General features: G+C 46.1%; 1 protein-coding gene and 1 long non-coding RNA gene across 4 annotated transcripts in view; one reads left to right on the plus strand and one right to left on the minus strand.

Annotated features, from left to right (window-relative positions):
• MRPS25 (mitochondrial ribosomal protein S25) overlaps positions 1 to 20594 on the plus strand; it is a 53479-nt gene that overhangs the window by 28132 nt on the left and 4753 nt on the right. Inside the window, exon 2 of the mRNA XM_081526405.1 lies at positions 12257 to 12363. Coding sequence (XP_081382531.1) covers positions 12257 to 12363 — 107 coding nt within the window. The remainder of the gene's footprint in view (positions 1 to 12256; positions 12364 to 20594) is intronic.
• On the minus strand, positions 1686 to 10624 carry LOC145520287 (uncharacterized). 3 transcript variants are annotated; one of them, XR_014064383.1, is made up of 3 exons: positions 8978 to 10624; positions 2868 to 3471; positions 1686 to 1926 (listed from the first exon to the last, which is right to left on the minus strand). It is a non-coding gene; the product is annotated as an uncharacterized LOC145520287 (long non-coding RNA). The 3 variants fall into 3 exon arrangements; XR_014064384.1 differs by having other exon boundaries at positions 10290 to 10616; XR_014064385.1 differs by having other exon boundaries at positions 9037 to 10609.

A 20594-nucleotide genomic window follows, 5' to 3' on the forward strand; every position in this document is an offset into this window, starting at 1 on the left:
CCTATATAAAGGCCAGGCAGTGTTATTGTAAAGTTCCCCCCCCCCCTTTTCAGCCCATCTATTTTTAACACTTCTAATTTTTAAGGATACATTCCAGAGGTGTCTCTTCTGGCTTGGAAGAGGATCCTCCCATGTTGAGTCATCTGCAACCAAGAGCACTCCTAGAAATGAAACCCAGCATCCCAGAGATATTTCCCCAGGAGGCTTTTGTCAGAGTAGGGTTGGAGTGCCCTCCTCACCTAGTGGGGTTTTGAGCGTCCCCTACTCTGGCCACCTTCATCCTTTGCACCAGGGGTTCCCAATGGGGGACATTTGAACCAGTGCCAGTGCGTTGCTAGGACTCTCCCTGAGGGGGGCATCTGTTGTCTATAAGCTTGTTTTCCTATAGCAGTTTTCTCTATGTTGGATGTTGGGGTGTATTCTTCAAGAGTGGGCATCTATAAATCTCAGGATGTGGGCTGTTTGGAAGTGGCCAGCCAAATAGTCTGTAATAAGGTACGGGTTGCCGAAGACTGGGGGAAAGGGGAGCTTAGAGATGGAGAAAGGTACTCCTGGAGGAACTGGAGCTGGGCACAGTGGAGAACGCCACGGGGTCGGGAACTGGAGCTGGGCGGGGTGGAGAACGCCGCCGCGGGGTCGGGAAGCGGAGCTGGGCGCGGTGGAGAACGCCGAGGGGTCGGGAACTGGAGCTGGGCGCGGTGGAGAACCCCGCTGAGGGGTCGGGAAGTGGAGCTGGGCGCGGTGGAGAACCCCGCTGAGGGGTCGGGAAGTGGAGCTGGGCGCGGTGGAGAACCCCGCTGAGGGGTCGGGAAGTGGAGCTGGGCGCGGTGGAGAACCCCGCTGAGGGGTCGGGAAGTGGAGCTGGGCGCGGTGGAGAACCCCGCTGAGGGGTCGGGAAGTGGAGCTGGGCGCGGTGGAGAACCCCGCTGAGGGGTCGGGAAGTGGAGCTGGGCGCGGTGCAGAACGCCGCGGGGTCGGGAAGTGGAGCTGGGCGCGGTGGAGAACGCCGCCGCGGGGTCGGGAAGTGGAGCTGGGCGCGGTGGAGAACACCTCGGGGTCAGGAAGAGGAGCTGGGCGCGGTGGAGAACGCCACGGGGTCAGGACCTGAGGTGGGGGTGCTCCCACAGGGGATTTGTTGGACACAGAGTAAGGTGAGAGACTCGACAGCAGAAAAACCTGAAACCCTTTCCCCCATATGTTTGGTGGCTGCAATAAAATTGGAGACAACCTCACGCTGACACAGGCAACAGCGAAACAGCGAGTTTGGACAGCATTTCCCACATAATTTAACGTAACAGATAAATTAGGATCTGTTTGGGATACTCCAGGGTTTCTGAAACACCCTTTGAAACACCCCAAGGTTAGCTGGAGGTCAAAAGAACTTTAGGAGAAAAATCACCCTTTTTCCTTTAACAAAGTGTATGTCCATTCCTCATACCTCCTTTTCTAAACATACATTTCACAAACTGTCCTTTATATTGGCATTCTATCGATTGGTAGAGAGTGTCTTAAAGCAGCACCAGACAGGCTTCAATTTTTCTCTCACAAAAGTAGACAAATTTAGACTTATTTAGCAGTTAATAGTCCCAACATTTTATCTATCATATTTGAAATGGCCTGGATATTCAGTGAATTCCTATCATTTAACGTAATTTAGTTTTGAGTACCAAGATGTATAGAGACTATTTTTGTTTTTTTAAGTATTTATTTATCTATTTGGCTGCGGCAGGTTTTACTGGCAGTACAGGGGATCTTCACTGCATGGTGCGGGATCCTTCATTGCGGACTCTCTAGTTGTGGTCCTCGGGCTCAGTAGTTGCAGCGCAGGCTTAGTCTTGGCGTGGCATGTCAAGGCTTAGTCCCTTCACCGGGAGTGGAACTCTGGTCCTGCGCGTCTCAAGACGGTTTCTTAACCCCTGGAGAGACCTGGAGGTCCCGTAAAGAGACTGTCTTAGATGGATGTTTCTAAAACACAGGCATTCCCCTAGAGTTAACCAAGTGTTCATCCCATTTACTTAAAAATTTAATCATATAGATTGTTAACACCTGTTGGCAAATTTCATAACAAAAACACTGTGTGTACTTAACTGACCTACAGTAACCTTAGGTACAGTGCAAGTATTATATTTATTGTTGATGACTCTAAAGACAGATCTGTATGAGGTAAACCCACAAGCTTAAGTCAGACTAGCCGAGTTCTATAGAATCAGAGATTTCCTAGTGTTCCGGCTTGAATTTAAAATGGCCTCCTTCCCCCCGGGCACCGCCCCCTTCTCTCCCCCGCCCCCCCTCAGTCTGGGGCACTACAGATGGAGCGGGCAGTTCCTGAGTTCAGGCAAAATCGTTACACTGCAAAGGCAGAGGACAGCTGCAAGCTCCCAGAGCCCAAGAAGAATAGTTCCACTGCGAAAGCTGAGGAGGTAACTGCAAGCCCCTCTAGTCTTTTTGTTCTTTAAGATTCCTCCAAGTAATCCAAGGCTGGAGTCTAAGACAATGTGGGCTGCATTTGTATTTCAAAATTTAAATGCTCCACCCTGCCCACAGTTTTGGCAGAGACTTGCAGAAGCAACCGGACAGACCAAAGTACAGAAAAGACAGACCCCAGTGACAGAAACTTAAAGACACAAGAGGGAACAGGAGTACAGTTATAAGGATTGAAGGGGAGGTATAGGGAGGAAGGACAAAAAGACTGAAAAACAGAGAACAGAACAGCAGGAAAATGAAGAGAATACTGGGACCGAAGGAGTTCCAGCCCCTCCGATCTCTAACACTCAGAATCTGTCTCGGAAGAAGAGGGCACGGGGGCGGGGAAAGCATTGCCCGAACCAGCGTCCCAAGGTCCCCCGTGGCCAGGAAGGCAGACTTACAACATGCGGTGATAGTGAAACACGCGGCTGAGGTACGCGTTCATCAGCCACGGGACAGCTGCATCCCGTGGTCTCCGACGTGCCAAGGTCCTCGCCCCGGAAGCGAATTGCCCCAGGTCGGGTGCCATCAGTTGACCGGGTTCTTGGCCTTCCTCGATCAATAGAAACGGACAGACCGGAAACTCAGACGATGCTTTACTGGAGTTCTTGCACCGGCTACAGGAGGGAGCAGGTCCTGGAGCTGGTTCCTTATATGGGCTGAGGGTAGGGGTGTGTCCAGGGGTCGGGCTAGAGGGGGGGCTTAGGTGTTTTGCCCACCTCTTTGTGGTGTTGAGTGCAGTGGGGCATGCGCAGTTACCCTGTTTTTGCTCCCGACACCAAGTTTTTGCTCCCGGATCTTCACAAGTGGCAGTTGGAGTTTGTATATTTTGTATCTTTTGGTCCAGAACTTGCCCCAACTGCGCATGCACACGGAGTTATTTTTAGGCCCAGATAGTTTCTTTGTATTTTGTAGCTCCCCAAGAGGTATGTCCAGGTGCAGGCTTTGCAGGACTGCCTCAAAGGGCCTCAGGTCTCGGGAACAGCGCAAGACCCCAGGTCGAAGCTGCAGAAGTGAGGAAGAGAATGGTTGTTGGGCCCTGGGGGTGAAGAGGGCTGCCTGACAGGAGCCTGTGGAGCTGGGACTGAGCCTGGGGTCGAGCCAGAGAAATAACTACCTTCACTCTCCCTGTCTTTGTGTTCTTTTGACAGTGCTCACTGTGGGCTAAACCCAACACGAAGCCATAGGGGAAGAAAGCCCACTCCCTAGCACGTATCTGTTAGCCACTCAGGATGGAGAGCAGGTAGAGAGGGATCCAGGTGTACAGTTGTGTCATAATTTATATAGTCAGTCTGGCATTTAAGCTGTTTCTGTTCCTTTGCTGTAAAAAATGATACTGCAGTAAAGTTCACGGGTGTCTTTGCATTCAAGTGTGAAAATAGCTAAAGGCAAACGTGAAATCATTGAGTTAAGATCTGTGCTAGTTCCAAAATGACCCCCAAGGAAGTCAAACCAATGAATATACAGAAGGAGGGGTTTCCTCATTTCTGTAAGTATGAAAATGTTAGTTGCTCAGTCATGGCCGACTCTTTGTGACCTCATGGACTGTAGTCCACCAGGCTCCTCTGTTCATGGAATTCTCCAGGAAAGAATACTGGAGTGGGTCAGCATTCCTTTCTTCAAGGGATCTTTCCAATCCAGGAATCAAATCCTGGTCTCCTGCATTGCAGGCAGATTCTTTACTGTCTGAGCGACCAGGGAAGCCCCCCTCACTTCTATAAATTAATTGCTTATAACAAGGAGGGAATGGCTACCCACTCCAGTATTCTTGCCTGGAGAATTCCATTGACAGAGAAGCCTGGAGTGCTGTAATCCATGGGGTTGCAAAGAGTCTGACATGACTGAATGATTAGCACTTTGAGTTTTTAAGCAATCTAAGAGATGAAAAAGGAAGATTTTACTGTATAACTGGTGGGAAGATACTGGGGATCCTTCCTCTGATAGACCATTTGGGTTTCTGCCTGTTTGTGGTCTTTGCCTCTAGTACTGGATTATAAATCTTGTTAATGGTGTGCAGAACTCTGTATAAGGGGATTAACCTTTTGTTTTGTGTTTTGTGCTTGGCAGATGTTGATTTTGTTTTTGATAAGTTTTGCCTTGCGAAGGGTTGTATTGATTTATCTATTTATTTATGGCTGCCCTGAGTCTTCATTGTGGCACATGGCTCTTCATTGCTGCAAGCCAGCTTCCTCTAGTTGCAGCAAGCAGGGCCTTCTCTCATTATAGAATGTGGGCTCTAGAGCATGCAGGCTTCAGTTGTTGCAGTTCCCAGGCTAAATTACTGGGGCACATGGGCTTAAATGCCCCGTGGTATGTGGGTTCTTAGTTCCTCAACCAGGCATTGAACCCATATCCCCTGCATTGGCAAGTGGACTCTCAACCCTGCCACCAGTTGTTGTCATAAGTCGTGTCTCACTCTGTGACCCCATGAACTGCAGCACACCAGGCTCCCCTCTCCTCCACTATTTCCTGGAGTTTGCTCCCATTTGTGTCCGTTGAGTCAGTGATGGTGTCTAACTGTCTCACCCTCTGCCCTCTCCTCCTCCCCTCAATCTTTCCCAGCATCACAGTCTTTTCAAGTGAGTCAGCTCTTTGTAACAGGTGGCCAAAGAATTGGAGCTTCAGCATCAGTCTTTCCAGTGAATATTCAGGGTTGATTTCTTTTAGGATTGACTGGTTTGATCTCCTTGCTGTCCGAGGGACTCTCAAGTCTCCTCCAGCACCACAATTCGAAAGCATCAATTTCTTGGCACTCAGCCTTCTTTATGGTCCAGCTCTCACATTTGTACAGGACTACTGGAAAAACCATAGTTTTGACTATATAAACCTTTGTCATCAGAGTGATATCTCTGCTTTTCAATACACTGTCTAGGTTTATCATAATTTTCCTTCCAAGGAGCAAGCGTCTTTTAATTTCATGCTGGCAGTCACCATCTGCAATGGTTTTGGAGCCTGAAAATAAAACTGGTCACATCTTCTGCTTTTTCCCCTTCTATTTGCCATGGAGGGATGTGACCAGATGCCACAATGTTAGCTTTTTGAATGCTAAGTTTTAAGCCAGCTTTTTAACTCTCTCTCACCCTCATCCAGAGGCTCTTTAATTCTTCTTCCTGGTTGTTTGTATTTCTCCCCGCAGTCTTCATTCCAGCTTGTGATTCATCCAGCCTGGCATTTCGCATGATATGCTCTGTGTATCAGTTAAATAAGCAGGGTGAGAGCATACAGCCTAGTCATCAGTTCAGTTCAGTCACTCAGTCGTGTCTGACTCTTTGTGACCCCGTGAACCCCAGCACGCCAGGTCTGCCTGTCCATCACCAACTCCTGGAGTCCACCCAAACCCATGTCCATTGAGTTGGTGATGCCATCCAACCATTTCATCCTCTGTTGTCCCCTTCTTCTCCTGCCCTCAATCTTTCCCAGCATCAGGGTCTTTTCCAGTGAGTCAGCTCTTTGCATGAGGTGGCCAAAGTATTGAAGTTTCAGCTTCAACATCAGTCCTTCCAGTGAACACCCACGGCTGATCTCCTTTAGGATGGACTGGTTGGATTTCCATGCAGTGCAAGGGACTCTCAAGAGTCTTCTCCAACACCACAGTTAAAAAGCATCAATTCTTCAGTGCTCAGCTTTCTTCACCATCCAACTCTCACATCCATACATGACCACTGGAAAAACCATAGCCTTGACTAGACGGACCTTGGTTGGCAAAGTAATGTCTCTGCTTTTTAATATGCTATCTAGGTTGGTCATAACTTTCCTTCCAAGGAGTAAGCGTCTTTTAATTTCTTGGCTGCAGTCACCATCTGCACTGATTTTGGAGCCCAGAAAAATAAAGTCAGCCACTGTTTTCCACTGTTTCCCCATCTATTTCCCATGAAGTGATGGGACCGGATGCCATGATGTTAGTTTTCTGAACGTTGAGCTTTAAGCCAACTTTTTCACTCTCTTCTTTCACTTTCATCAAGAGGCTCTTTAGTTCTTCTTCACTTTCTGCCATAAGGGTGGTGTCATCTGCATATCTGAGGTTATTGATATTTCTCCCGGCAGTCTTGATTCCAGCTTGTGCTTCCTCCAGCCCAGCGTTTCTCATGCTGTACTCTGCATATAAGTTAAATAAGCAGGGTGACAATATATAGCCTTGACGTACTCCTTTTCCTATTTGGAACCAGTCTATTGTTCCATGTCCAGTTCTAACTGTTGCTTCCTGACCTGCATACAGGTTTCTCAAGAGGCAGGTCAGATGGTCTGGTATTCCCATCTCTTTCAGAATTTTCCACAGTTTATTGTGATCCACACAGTCAAGGGCTTTGGCGTAGTCAATAAAGCAGAAATAGATATTTTTCTGGAACTCTCTTGCTTTTTCGATGATCCAGCGGATGTTGGCAATTTGATCTCTGGTTCCTCTGCCTTTTCTAAAACCAGCTTGAACATCTGGAAGTTCTTGGTTCACGTATTGCTGAAGCCTGGCTTGGAGAATTTTGAGCATTCCTTTACTAGCATGTGAGATAAGTGCAATTGGGCGGTAGTTTGAGCATTCTTTGGCATGTCCTTTCTTGGGGACTGGAATGAAAACTGACCTTTTCCAGTCCTGTGGCCACTGCTGAGTTTTTCAAATTTGCTGGCATACTGAATGCAGCACTTTCACAGCATCATCTAAAGGATCTGGAATAGATCAACTGGAATTCTATCACCTCCACTAGCTTTGTTCCTAGTGATATGTCCTAAGGCCCACTTAACTTCACATTCCAGGATGTCTGGCTCTAGGTGAGTGATCACACCATCGTGATTATCTGGGTCGTGAAGATCTTTTTTGTACAGTTCTTCTGTGTATTCTTGCCATCTCTTCTTAATATCTTCTGCTTCTGTTAGGCCCCTACCATTTCTGTCCTTTATCGAACCCATCTTTGCATAAACTGTTCCCTTGGTATCTTTAATTTTCTTGAAAAGATCTCTAGTCTTTCCCATTCTATTGTTTTCCTCTATTTCTTTGCATTGATCGCTGAGGAAAGCTTTCTTATCTCTCCTTGCTCTTCTTTGGAACTCTGCATTCAAATGGGTATATCTTTCCTTTTCTCTTTTGCTTTTTGCTTCCCTTCTTTTCACAGCTATTTGTAAGGCCTCCTCAGATAGCCGTTTTGCTCTTTTGTATTTCTTTTTCTTGGGGATGGTCTTGATCCCTGTCTCCTGTACAATGTCATGAACCTCTGTCCATAGTTCATCAGGCACTCTGTCTATCAGATCTAGTCCCTTAAATCTATTTCTCACTTCTACTGTATAGTCATAAGGGATTTGATTTAGGTCATACCTGAATGGTCTAGTGGTTTTCTCCACTTTCTTCAATTTCAGTCTGAATTTGTCAATAAGGAGTTATGATCTGAGCCACAGTCAGCTCCCGGTCTTGTTTTTGCTGACTGTATAGAGCTTCTCCATCTTTGGCTGCCAAGAATATAATCAATCTGATTTCAGTGTTGACCATCTGGTGATGTCCATGTGTAGAGTCTTCTCTTGTGTTGTTGGAAGAAGGTGTTTGCTATGACCAGTGTGTTCTCTTGGCAGATCTCTATTAGCCTTTGCCCTGCTTCATTCTGTACACCAAAGCCAGATTTGCCTGTTAATCCAGGTGTTTCTTGACTTCCTACTTTTGCATTCCAGTCCCCTATAATGAAAAGAACATCTTTTTTAGGTGTTAGTTCTGGAAGGTCTTGTAGGTCTTCATAGAATTGTTCAACTTCAGCTTCTTCTGCGATACTGGTAGGGGCATATACTTGGATTACTGTGATATTGAATGGTTTGCCTTGGAAACGAACAGAGATTATTCTGTCATTTTTGAGATTGCATCCAAGTACTGCATTTCAGACTCTCTTGTTGACCATGATGTCTACTCCATTTATTCTAAAGGATTCCTGCCCACAATTAGTAGATATAATGGTCATGTGAGTTAAATTCACCCATTCCAGTCCATCTTAGTTCGCTGATTCCTAAAATGTCGATGTTCACTCTTGTCATCTCCCGTTTGACCACTTCCAATTTGCCTTGATTCATGGACCTAACATCCCAGGTTCCTATGCGATATTGCTCTTTACAGCATCGGACTTTGCTTCTGTCACCAGTCGCATCCACAACTGGGTGTCGTTTTTGCTTTGGCTCCATCCCTTTCTTGTTTCTGGAGTTATTTCTCCACTGATCTTCCAGTAGCATATTGGGCACCTACTGAGTTGGGGAGTTCATCTTTCAGTGTCCTATCTTTTTGCCTTTTCATACTGTTCATGGGGTTCTCAAGGCAAGAATACTGAAGTGGTTTGCCATTTCCTTCTCCAGTGGACCGCATTCTGTCAGACCTCTCCACCATGACCTGTCTTGGGTGGCCCCACGCGGCATGGCTTAGCTTCACTGAGTTAGACAAGGCTGTGGTCCATGTAATCAGATTGGCTAGTTGTCTGTGATTGTGCTTTCAGTCTGTCTGCCCTCTGATGCCCTTACTCAGTGCCTGCGGTCTTACTTGGTTTTCTCTTACCTTGGATGTGGGGTATCTCTTCACAGCTGCTCCAGCAAAGTGTAGCTGCTGCTCCTTACCTCGGACGTGGGGTAGCTCCTCTCAGCCGCCGCCCCCGACCTCAGACTTGGGGTAGCTCCTCTGGGCCGCTGCCTCTGACCTTGGGCGCGGGGCAGCTCCTCCCAGCTGTGCTTGGGTCATACCCCTTTCCCAATTTGAAATCAGTCAGTTGTTCAATGTCCGATTCTAACTGTTGCTTCTTGACTTGCATACAGGTTTCTCAGACAGGTAAGGTGGTCTGGTATTCCCATCTCTTTTAAGAGTTTCCCACAGTTTGTTGTGATACACACAATTAAAGGCTGCAGTGTAGTCAGTGAAGTAGAAATAGATGGTTTTCTGAAATTCCCTTGCTTTTTCTGTGATGTGATAGATGTTGGCAATTTGATTTTTGGTTCCTCTGCCTTTTCTAAACCCAGCTTATACATCTGGAATTTCTCTGTTCACGTACTGCTGAAACCTTGCTTGAAGGATTTTGAGCCATTACCTTGCTAGTGTGTGAAATGAGTGTGATTGTATGGTAATTAGAACATTCTTTTGCATTGTCCTTCTTTGCGATTGGAATGAAAACTGACCTTTTCCCATCCTGTGGCCCCTTCTGAGTTTTCCAAATTTGCTGACGTATTGAGTGCAGCACTTTAACATCATCATCTTTCAGGACTTGTAATAACTCAGCTGGAATAACATCATCTCCACTAGCTTTGTCTGTGGTAATGCTTCCTAAGGCCCACTTTACTTCGAATTCCAGGATGTCTGGTTCTAGGTGAGTGATCACACCATAGTGGTTATCTGGGTCATTAAGACTTTTTGTATAGTTCTGTGTATTCTTGCCACCTCTTCTTAAACTCTTCTGCTTCTGTGAGGTCTTTACCATTTCTGTCCTTTACTGTGCCCATCCTTGCATGAAGTGTTTGTTCCCTTAATATCTCCAGTTTTCTTGAAGAGATCTCTAGTCTTTCCCATTCTGTTGTTATCTTCTGTTCTTTGAAGGAGGCCTTCTTATCTCTCCTTGCTATTCTCTGGAACTCTGCATTCAGTTGGGTGTATCTTTCCCTTTCTCCTCTCTTCTTTCCTCATCTCTTTGTAAGGCCTGCTTGACAACCACTTGGCTTTCTTGCATTTCTTTTTCTTTGGGATGGTTTTGGTCACTGCCTCCTGTACGGTGTTACAAACCTCCGTCCATAGTTCTTCAGGCACTCTGTCTACCAGATCTAATTCCTTGAATCTATTCATCACCTTCACCATATAATCATAAGGGATTTGATTTAGGTCATACCTGAATGGTCTAGTGGTTTCTCCTACTTTCTTCAGTTTAAGCCTGAGTTTGGCAATAAGGAGTTCATGATCTGAGCCACAGTTCAGCTCCCGGTCTTGTTTTTGCTGACTGTGTAGAGCTTCTCCATCTTTGGCTGCAAAGAATATAATCAATCTGATTTCGGTGACCATTTGGTGAGGTCCATGTGTAGAGTCATCTCTTGTGTTGTTGGAAAAGAGTGTTTACTATGAGCAGTGTGTTCTCTTGACAGAACTTTTAGTTTTTAACCTGCTTCATTTTGTACTCCAAGGCCAAACTTGCCTTTTACTCCAGGTATCTCTTGACTTCCTAGTTCTATATTCCAATCCCCTATGATGAAAAGGGCATCTCTTTTTGGTGTTAGTTCTAGAAGGTCTTGTAGGTCTTTATAGAACAGGTCAACTTTGGCTTCTTTGGCATCAGTGGTTGGGGCATAGACTTGGATTGCTGTGATGTTGAATGGTTTGCCTTAAAAACAAACTGAGATCATTCTGTCCTTTTTGAGCTTGCACCCGAGTACTGCATTTCAGACTCTTGTTGATTGTGAGAGCTACTCCATTTCTTCTAAGTGATTCTTGCCCACAGTAGTAGATAAAATGGTCATCTGAATTAAATTTGCCCATTCCCGTCCATTTTAGTTCACTGATTCCTAAGATGTCAGTGTTCACTCTTAACACCTCCTGTTTGATCACTTCCAATTTACCTTGATTCATGGACCTAACATTCCCAGTTCCTGTGCCATGTTGTTCTTTACAGCATCAGAGTTGACTTTTACCGCCAGACACATCCACAGCTGAGCGTCGTTCCCACTCTGGCCCAGAGGCCTCCTCCCTTCTGGAGCTGTTAGGAACTGCCCTCCCCTCTTCCCCAGTAGCATATTGGACACCCTCCGCCCCGGGGGGCTCATCTGGTTTTATGTCTTTTTGCCTTTTCATACTATTCATAGGCTTCTCACGACAAGAATGCTGGAGTGGTCTACCTTTCCCTACTCCGTGAACCACGTTTTGTCAGAACTCTTCACTGTGTCCCATCAGTCTCGGTCGGCCCTGAATGGCATAGCTTGAGTTACGCAAGCTCCTTCGCCACAACAAGGCCGTGATGGCAGACCACCAGGGAAATCCTGCAAAGGTTTTAATTAATCAAATCGGTCTGTGTTTTAAACCCTCTGAGTTCAGTGATTTATCCACTCCTAGTTTGTAGGAGTATTCCCCGTGTTTGTTCTGATGGTTCCTTTTATTTTTAAATATTGGTATAAAAACATAAGGACTTCCCTGAAAGCTCAGTTGGTAAAGAATCCACCTGCAATGCAGAAGACCCTGGTTCGATTCCTGGGTTGGGAAGATCCGCTGGAGAAGGGATAGGCCACCCACTGCAGCATTCTTGGGGTTCCTTTGTGGCTCAACTGGTAAAGAATCCGCCTGCAATGAGGGAGACCTGGGTTTGATCCCTGGGTTGGGAAGATCCCCTGGAGAAGGGAAAGGCTACCCCCTCCAGTATTCTGCCTGGAGAAATCCCTGGACTGTACAGTCCATGGGTTCGCAAAGAGACATGACTGAGCAACTTTCATGATGATGATAAAAATATAAAGTGCTCACCTGGAGATATACAGCTTCTCAAATGAGTACACTGTGTAACTGTCGCACCAAGCAAGACCAAGGACATTTCATTTTTGTATTTATATTTCTGCTCTGGTGGGTTTTAGGTTAATGTGCAGTGTGAGGTAAGGATATAGATTTCTTTTCCTTAAATGACAAATCAGGAGTCCCAACACCTACCTTCAGACAGCACATTAATGGACTCCTGTGACCTGCTTTTCCTCACTCCACCTTTTTGGGGGGCCGAGTCCTCTCAGAATCTGATGAGAGTTCTGGACTTCTCTTTAGAAGAATACATAGGTGCATAAAGTTTTAGATTAGAAACTCTCACAGGTTTAATTTCTTGTGTTGCAGGAAATTTGTGTTTTTCAACATACCTCAGATCCAGTACAAGAACCCCTGGGTGCAGATCATGCTGTTTAAGAACATGACGCCGACCCCTTTCCTGCGGTTCTATCTGGGTGAGTGTCCCGGCTGTCTGGCACGGGTTGGAAAAGAATTTCCAGACACAGAGCAAAGAGCAGAGATAATGAAGACACTGCAAACACAGCGGGCCAACACCTCCTGACAGACCAGGGAGAGCCCACACTTTTCTGGGGTCAGTAGCCAGTTTTTATCATCTGAAGACAAAATTCCTGCTGGAAGGGTGGCGTTAGGTGATTGGTTAGGGCCCTAGAGGGTGAGCACTAGAGTAGGCATTTTTGCCTAATTTGGGGTCAAGAAACCTGCTTGGTGATGTCTGGGGGGCTTTCGGGAATAGTTACAGTGGGGCTCAGTCAGTTCCGGAGGTGACCTTGGTCCTGGGCTCCACTTCCGTGGCCTTGGGTTAGGACTCCACGGTGAGCGCGGCCCAGGCCTGACGCTCCCCCCGTGTTCCTCCAGTGCGGCGGTCCCAGGGGCCTGAGAGGCGAGCGCTGAAAGCCTGTGGGTCCTGTCACCTTGCCTTCTGCACCTGGTGCCCAGCGGGCACCAAGATCTCTCCACCTGCATCCCCCACCTTAACCCCCCACCAGACTCACTCCTGTCATCCCACATCTCCTACAGGCCTCACATCATATGGGCCAGTCTTTGCAAATTCTCTTGCTGCACAGTGCTTTGATGCTCATGTCAGACCCTCTACTGGAAATCCCCTTTCTATTTTTCTTTGCTAAATTAAAAAAATAAATCCTTTGAGACTCAGCTTGGGTACCAGCTCCCCCAGGAAGCCTTCCCAGCACCTTAGATTGGTCTCCCAGGGTATGTCCCTCAGCACTGGCCACGTTCTCTTGAACCGTTTGTGTGTGTGTGTGTGTGTGTGTGTGTGTGTCCCCTTTCTGGATCATATACACTTTCGCGATGCTCTTCTGTCCTTTTGAGGCACAAATTGTGAAGATTCTGTTCAATTGGGCTCAGTCCCTGGAAGTCAGACCCAATGTTTTAGCCCGGCTCTCTCCTCAATCATTCTGATCAACTATTGTTCCCAGTCCCATATTTCTAGGGGAAGGCAAAAGATCTGCCTTACATGGTTACGAGAATCAAATGAAGTGTAGATTGGGAAATGCATCAGGAAACAAATCGACGATGTTCTTTCATTCATTCAACAAATATGTATCAGGTTCCTGCTAGGACCCACGGACTCTTCTGGGTGCGTGGGGTGTCAGGGAGGCATAAGGACAAAGACTTCTAGTCGTGTAGAGATGATATTCCAGCAGGAGGAGATAGAATGAACATGGAACTCAATAACATGGTTTGTTAGAAGATGAGTTCAGTGGGAAAAAAGGAAAATAGAGTAAGGTGGAACTGAGGAGCATGGTGGTGGTTTGGCAATTCTGTGTTTGTGTTGTTTTAAAAAACTAACTTTATTGTGGGATAATTTACCCATAATGCACAGGTCTTTTGTGCACGGAGGGATGCGCTTTGATAGATGTGAAGGGCCCGTGTCACTGTTCCCCAGTGAAGACAGAACATCTCTCCTACTCCAGGAAGTCCCCCAGGACTGCTTTCCAGTCAGTTCCCACTCCCAGCAGAGGCAACTGCTATGAGCATTTCTTCCTTTTTTGTGTGTGTGTGTGTGGCTGAACTGCCTGGCATGTGGGATGTTAGTTCCCCGACCAGGGGTCAACCACTGGCCCTCAGCAGGGAAAGCACTGAACCCTCAGCACCGGACCACCGGGGAATTCCCACTGTTAGCAGTTCTTTTACTGTAGGCTAATTATTTGTTGGTTCATTTTTGGCTGCGCTGAGGCTTCACTGCTTTGCACGGGCTTTTCTCGAGTTGAGGTGAGCGGGGGCTTCTCGTTGCAGGGCCCGGGCTCCAGGCGCACTCGCTCAGTAGTTGTGGCGCCCGGGCTTAGTTGCTCTGAGGAAGGTGCGGCCTCTTCCCAGACCAAGGATTGAACCGTGTCCCCAGCACTGGCAGGCAGATTCTCATCCACTGCACTGCCAGGGACGTCCAAGACTACCTCGTTTTATTTGTTTCCGGACTTAATATAGAGTCTCACAGTATATATTCTTTTGTGTCTGGTTTTTGCTCGTGTTGTTGAGAGTCACCTGCGTTGTGTGTATCCGTAGCTCACTCATTTTTACTGCTGAGTAGTGTGATGAACATTTGGGTTTTTGATAGATGCCCAGACAGAGTTCCAGGTGTGAGATTTATGGAGGGCGGGGCGGCGGGCAGGGAAAGTCTTCAGACGGTAAGGCAGATCTGACGTCTCTGGAAGGAGGCCTGGACAGGAGTTGCCCCAGACGGAGGCGCAGCGCTGGGAACCGGGGGGCCGGCCAGCGGCAGCTCTGCAGAAGCAGCAGGTCCTGGACCGAGGCCTGGGGGCGACGGGCTTGGCTCTGCTGCCGGGGCGGGGGGTATCCTCGTTCGAGGGGGCTGCGAGCGGCCATCTCTGTGGACCTAGGTGCTCAGTTCTCCTGGGCATAGGCTCGGGCTGGGCTTGCCCACAGCATCCTTAGAGGCCGCCAGACAGGCCTCCAAGGTGACCCTGCCGTTCAGCCTGCAGTGTGCAGGGTGAGGTTCCTGCTGGCCCCCCAGCCTCAGCCCCGCCGCTCCCGTGACTCTGCATTTCCTGTTGCTGCTCTTAACATCACCACGAGCTTGGGGCCTTAAAGCAACACAGAGTCCTTCCCTGAGAGTTCTGTAGGTCTCAAGTCCAGCAGGGCATAAGCTCAGGCTGCAGCAGAGCCTCCGCTCCTGGAGGCCCTGGCGTGAAGCGTTCCCGGGCCTTGGCCAGCTTGTGGAGGCCGCGCTGCCCTGGCCCCGGGCCTCCCTCCATCCTCGCGGCGCTGCCTCCCCGTCCCATGTGCCTCTGACCACAGCATGGGAGGTTCTCCAGCTTTAAGGATTGTGGAAAATGGAGGCGCCAGGTTATCCGGGAGACTCTCCCCATTTCTGGGTCCTTGAGTTTAATCGCATCTGCAGAGGCCCCTTGGCCACATGAGGTGTCATATTCACAGGTTCTAGCGGACAGAGAGGGGGTCCATCTGTGGGACACGTAAGTGTTTTCAGTGTTAGCCATTCCAGCGGGGGTATATCTCCTTGACATCTTGATTTGCATTTCCTTGTGAGTGTCTTTCCATGCGTTTATTGGCCATTCATTTCTTTCTTTTCTGAAGAGTCTACTTGGATCTTTTGTCTGTTTACAAATTTAAAAAGGTGAAGGCTCTTTACTTGTTGAGTTGCTGGTATATTCTGGATTCAGTTCCTTTGTCAGATAGACGTATTGTGAACACTTCCTGTCTGTGGCGGGCTTTTCTTTTTCTTAATGGTATCTTTTGAAGAGCAGAAGTTTTCATTTTGATGAATTTCAGCTTCTCAACTGTTTTCTTTGGTCTAGTACTTTTTGTGTCCTGGCCAAGAAATCTCTCCTCCCAAAAGGTATAAAGATTTTTCTCCTTGTTTCCTTTAAAACTGGGAGAGTCTCTGATTTTACATTCAGGTCTGTGATCTAGTTATTTGTGTGTTAAGTGAGATAAGGATTGAGGTTCAATTTTGGTTTTTTTAGATTTGGGATATTGAGCTGTTGTAGCACCGTTTGTTGAAAGACAGTCACTTCCCTTATGAAATTTCTCTGATGTCTCTGTCAAAAAAAAATTGACCATGAATGGATAAACAAATGGAGAAGGCAGTGGCACCCCACTCCAGTACTCTTGCCTGGAAAATCCCATGGATGGAGGAGCCTGGTAGGCTGTAGTCCATGAGGTCGCTGTGTCGGACACGACTGAGTGACTTCACTTTCGCTTTTCACTTTCATGCATTGGAGAAGGAAATGGCAACCCACTCCAGTGTTCTTGCCTGGAGAATCCCAGGGACGGGGGAGCCTGGTGGACTGCCATCTATGGGGTCGCACAGAGTCGGACACGACTGAAGCGCCTTAGCAGTAGCAGGATAAACAAAATGCATATATTCATTCAGTGGGATATTATTCAGTCACAAAAAGGACTGAAGTACTGACGTATACTTCAACATGAGCGGACCTTGTAAACATGCCAACAGAAAGAAGGCAGATGCAGAAGGCGTGTGTGAGTCCATCTGTGTGAGGTGAACAGAGCAAAGCCTCAGGACAGGAAGTGGTTGTCTGGGGCTTGGGTGCTGTGGGGAGGAGGAAGGGACAGCTTCACAGGTATGGGGGTCTGTTTGGGGTCACAGGAAAGTGCTGGAACCTCAGTAGCGGTGATGTTGCACAACATAGTGAGTGTGCTAAAAACCCACCAGACTTTCCACTTTAAGATGGTTAAATGGGGGAGTTTCCTGACTATCCAGCGGTTAGGACCCCACGCTGTCACTGCCAAAGGCGTGGGTTCAGTCCCTGTTTGGGGAACTAAGATCTTGAAAGACACAAGGCCAAAACCAAATAAAACTGAGGTATAGTTGATGTACAGTAGTATAAGTCACAGGTGTACAAAATAGTGAATCGCTAATTTTAAAGGTTATATGCAATTTATAATGATAAAAGACTGGCTGTATTCCCCGTGTTGTACATCTTTGTAGACTGTTTTCTTATACTTTGTACGTCATGTGCCCTGCCCCTTATGGGCCCTCTCTCCCTCCCGCTCCCTTCTGGTAACCACTAGTTTGTTGTCTAGTATCTGTGAGTCTTCTTCTTAGTTATACTTACTAGTCTGGTGTACTTTTTAGATGCCACAAATAAGTGATGACACGCGGTATTTGTCTTTCTCTGACTTATTTCACTTACATTATTGTTCATTCGCTAAGTCGTGTCCATTTTCTTGTGACCCCATGAACTGCAGCATGCCAGGCTTCCCTGTCCTTCACTATCTCCCAGAGTTTGCTCAAGCTCATGTCTCTTGAGTCAGTGATGCTATCTAACCATCTCATCCTTTGCCACCCCCTTCTCCTCTTGCCCTCTATCTTTCCCAGCATCAGGGTCTGCCGGAGACCTGCTCCAGCTGGTCAGGGTTCCCTCAGGATGGACGGCGTCGGTAATAAGAATGAGAAGACACAGCGAGTCGTGGTGTTTCCAAGTGTCTTCCGACTTTATTGCTTTCAAGGCAGCTTTTATATTTTTAGTTGTACATAGAGACAAATGTAAAGTGTAGAGTCATGCCAAACCAGACTAATGGGTCAGCAGTTTTTGACCGTTATCGGAACCAGGACACTGTTTGTGTTTCTTAGTTACAAAAGGTTTAAAGTTGTTTACATCATCTTCTGGCCTGGAGGCCTGCTAACATTCAGTGACTCCTTTATTGATAAGGGTTGATCAGCCAGGACATTTTTGCATCAGGCACAGAAAGTACCAGGGCTACATTTTTTTAAAGAATACAGGCACAGCAGATTATGACAAAGAAAGAATTCATAAACTCAAAGTTTCAAGGTAAAACCTGTTTTCTGCACTCTATCTTATGCCTTGAGCCTAACAGAGAAGAATGTGGTCCCATAAAGTCATGGCACAGCAAGCTGAAAACAATGTAGCGCCAAGGTCAGTGCTTAGCAAAATCACCAGCTGAATTAACAATTGTCCTTTTTTTTTTTTTTTTTTGCTGGTAAATGTTTTTTTTTTTTAATAAATTTATTTATTTTAGTTGGGGGCTAATTACTTTACAATATTGTAATAGTTTTTGCCATACATTGACATGAATCAGCCATGGGTTTACATGTGTTCCCCTTCCTGGACCCCCCACCCACCTCCCTCTTGTCTTATTATTTGTATTAAATTGTCTTATTTTTTATAAACAATTTATAAACAATTGTCTTATTATTTGTATTAAAGCTAAACTTCTATTTATATAAATCTCTAACTATTATGTTTTCATTATATAGGCTAAATATGTTAAGAATAAAAGGCATAATGAGTAAATATAGACTAAGTAACAGTTTTATAAAGCAACATTTCTTATAATGCTTAACAAGCCTTTCTTTCTTACAAAGGGCTCTGTGCCCACTGGGGCTTTTTGTGTGGAGGCTCTCAATGCTGTTTTGTTGTTAAGGAGTAGTCAAGCACATTAGCTCGTAAGGCACAGGTACATTTATTAAACAAACCAATATGCTAGCAAGAGGAATTTAGATTAGCATACTCTATATCCTAGATAATTTTATTAAGGTGCTACCGTTCAGGGGCCTTGTTGATTGAGGTTTCAGAATGATCTATTTTAGAAGAGAATCAGGAAAGGCCTTTTGCCTAAGTCACAGAAAATAAGAGGTTTATTATAACAAACATCAGAAAGACAGATATTATCTTCAAGGTGAGCGCTGAGGCAGCCTTCTGAGAATCCCTGAGGGCTGAGAAGCCGTGCTCAAATCAGTCCTCTTCCTCATGACTCTGTCACAGGTGGGATCTCGTGGGCTGGCTCCCGGCAAGGGTCTTTTCAATGAGTTGGCTCTTCACATCAGGTGGCCAAAGTATTGGAGCTTTAACTTCAGCATCAGTCCTTCCAATGAATGTTCAGGGTTGGTTCCTTTTAGGATTGACTGGTTGGATCTCCTTGCAGTCCATGGGACTCTCAAGTCTTCTCCAACACCACAGTTCAAAAGCATCAATTCTTCGGTGCTCAGTCTTCTTTATGGTCCAGCTCTCATGTCCGTACATGACTACTGGAAAAACCATAGCTTTGACTATATGGACCTTTTTTGGCAAAGTAATGTCTCTGCTTTTTAATATGCTATCTAGGTGTGTCATAGCTTTCCTTCAAAGGAGCAAGCATCTTTTAATTTCAGGGCTGCAGTCATCATCCACAGTAATTTTGGAACCCAAGAAAATAAAGTCTGTCACTTTACATTTTTTCCCCATCTGTTTGCCATGAAGTGATGAGACCGGATGCCATGATCTTAGTTTTCTGAATGTTGAGTTTTAAGCCAGCTTTTTCACTCTCCTCTTTTACCTTTGTCAAGAGGCTCTTTAGTTCCTCTTTGCTTTCTGCCATTAGGGTGGTATCATGTGCATATCTGACATTGTTATTTCTCCTGGCTTAATTAATAAATCTTAATTCCAGCTTGTGATTCATCCAGCCCGGCATTTCACATGATGTACTCTTCATATAAGTTAAATAAGCAGGGTGACAATATACAGCCTAGATGTACTCCTTTCCCAATTTTGAACTGGTCCATTCCATGTCTGGTTCTAACTGTTGCTTCTTGTCCTGCATACAGGTCTCTCAGGAGGCAGGTAAGGTGTTCTGGTAATCCCATATCTTATTTTCCACAGTTTGTTGTGATCCACACAGTCAAAGGCTTTAGCATAGTCGAGGAAGCAGAAGTAGATGGGTTTTTTTTTTCTTTTTGGAATTCTCTTGCTTTCTCTATGATCCAACGTATTTTGGCCATTTGGTCTCTGCTTCCTCTTCCTTTTCTAAATCTAGCTTGTACATCTTGGTTCACAGCTTGAAGTTATTGGTTCACGTACTGTTGAGCCCTAGCTTGAATGATTTTGAGCATTACCTTGCTAGCATGTGAAATGAGCACAATTATACAGTAGTTTGAACATTCTTGGCTTTGTCCTTCTTTGGGATTGGAATGAAAACTGATATTTTCTAGTCTTGTGGCCACTGCTGAGTTTCACAAGTTTGCTGGCATGTCAGATGCAGCACTTTAACAGCAGCATCTTTTTAAATAGCTTAGTTAGAATTCCCTCACTTCCGCTAGCTTTGTTTGATGCTTCCTAAGGCCCACTTGACTTCACAGTCCAGGATGTCTGGCTGTAGGTGAGTGATCACGCCATCGTGGTTATCCAGGTCATTAAAACCTTTTCTATACAGTTCTTCTGTGTATTCTTACCACCTCTTCTTAATCTCTTCTGCTTCTGTTAGGTCCTTACCGTTTCTGTCTTTTATCGTGCCCATCTTTGCATGAAACGTTGCCTTGCTATCTTCAATTTTCTTGGAGATCTCTAGTCTTTCCCTTTCTATTGTTTTGGTCTATTTCTTTGCGTTTTCACTTAAAAAGGCTTTCTTATCTCCCCTTGGTATTCTGTGGAACTTTGCATTCAGTTGGGTATACCATTCCCTTTCTCCTTTGCCTTTTGCTTCTCTTTTCGCAGCTATTTGTAAGGTCTCCTCAGACAACCACTTTGCCTTCTTGCATTTCCTTTTCTTGGGGATGTGTGATCACCACCTCCTTGTACAGTGTTACGAGCCTCCATTCATAGTTCTACCAGATTGAATCCCTTGAATCTATTCGTCACCTCCAGTCTATAATCATAAGGGAAATAATAAGGGCTTAGGTTATACCCAAATGGTCTAGTGGCTTTTCCCT

Source organism: Giraffa tippelskirchi, chromosome 9 (assembly GCF_054371585.1).
Source record: "Giraffa tippelskirchi isolate mGirTip1 chromosome 9, T2T-mGirTip1v1.2.pri, whole genome shotgun sequence".
Lineage (NCBI taxonomy): Eukaryota > Metazoa > Chordata > Mammalia > Artiodactyla > Giraffidae > Giraffa > Giraffa tippelskirchi.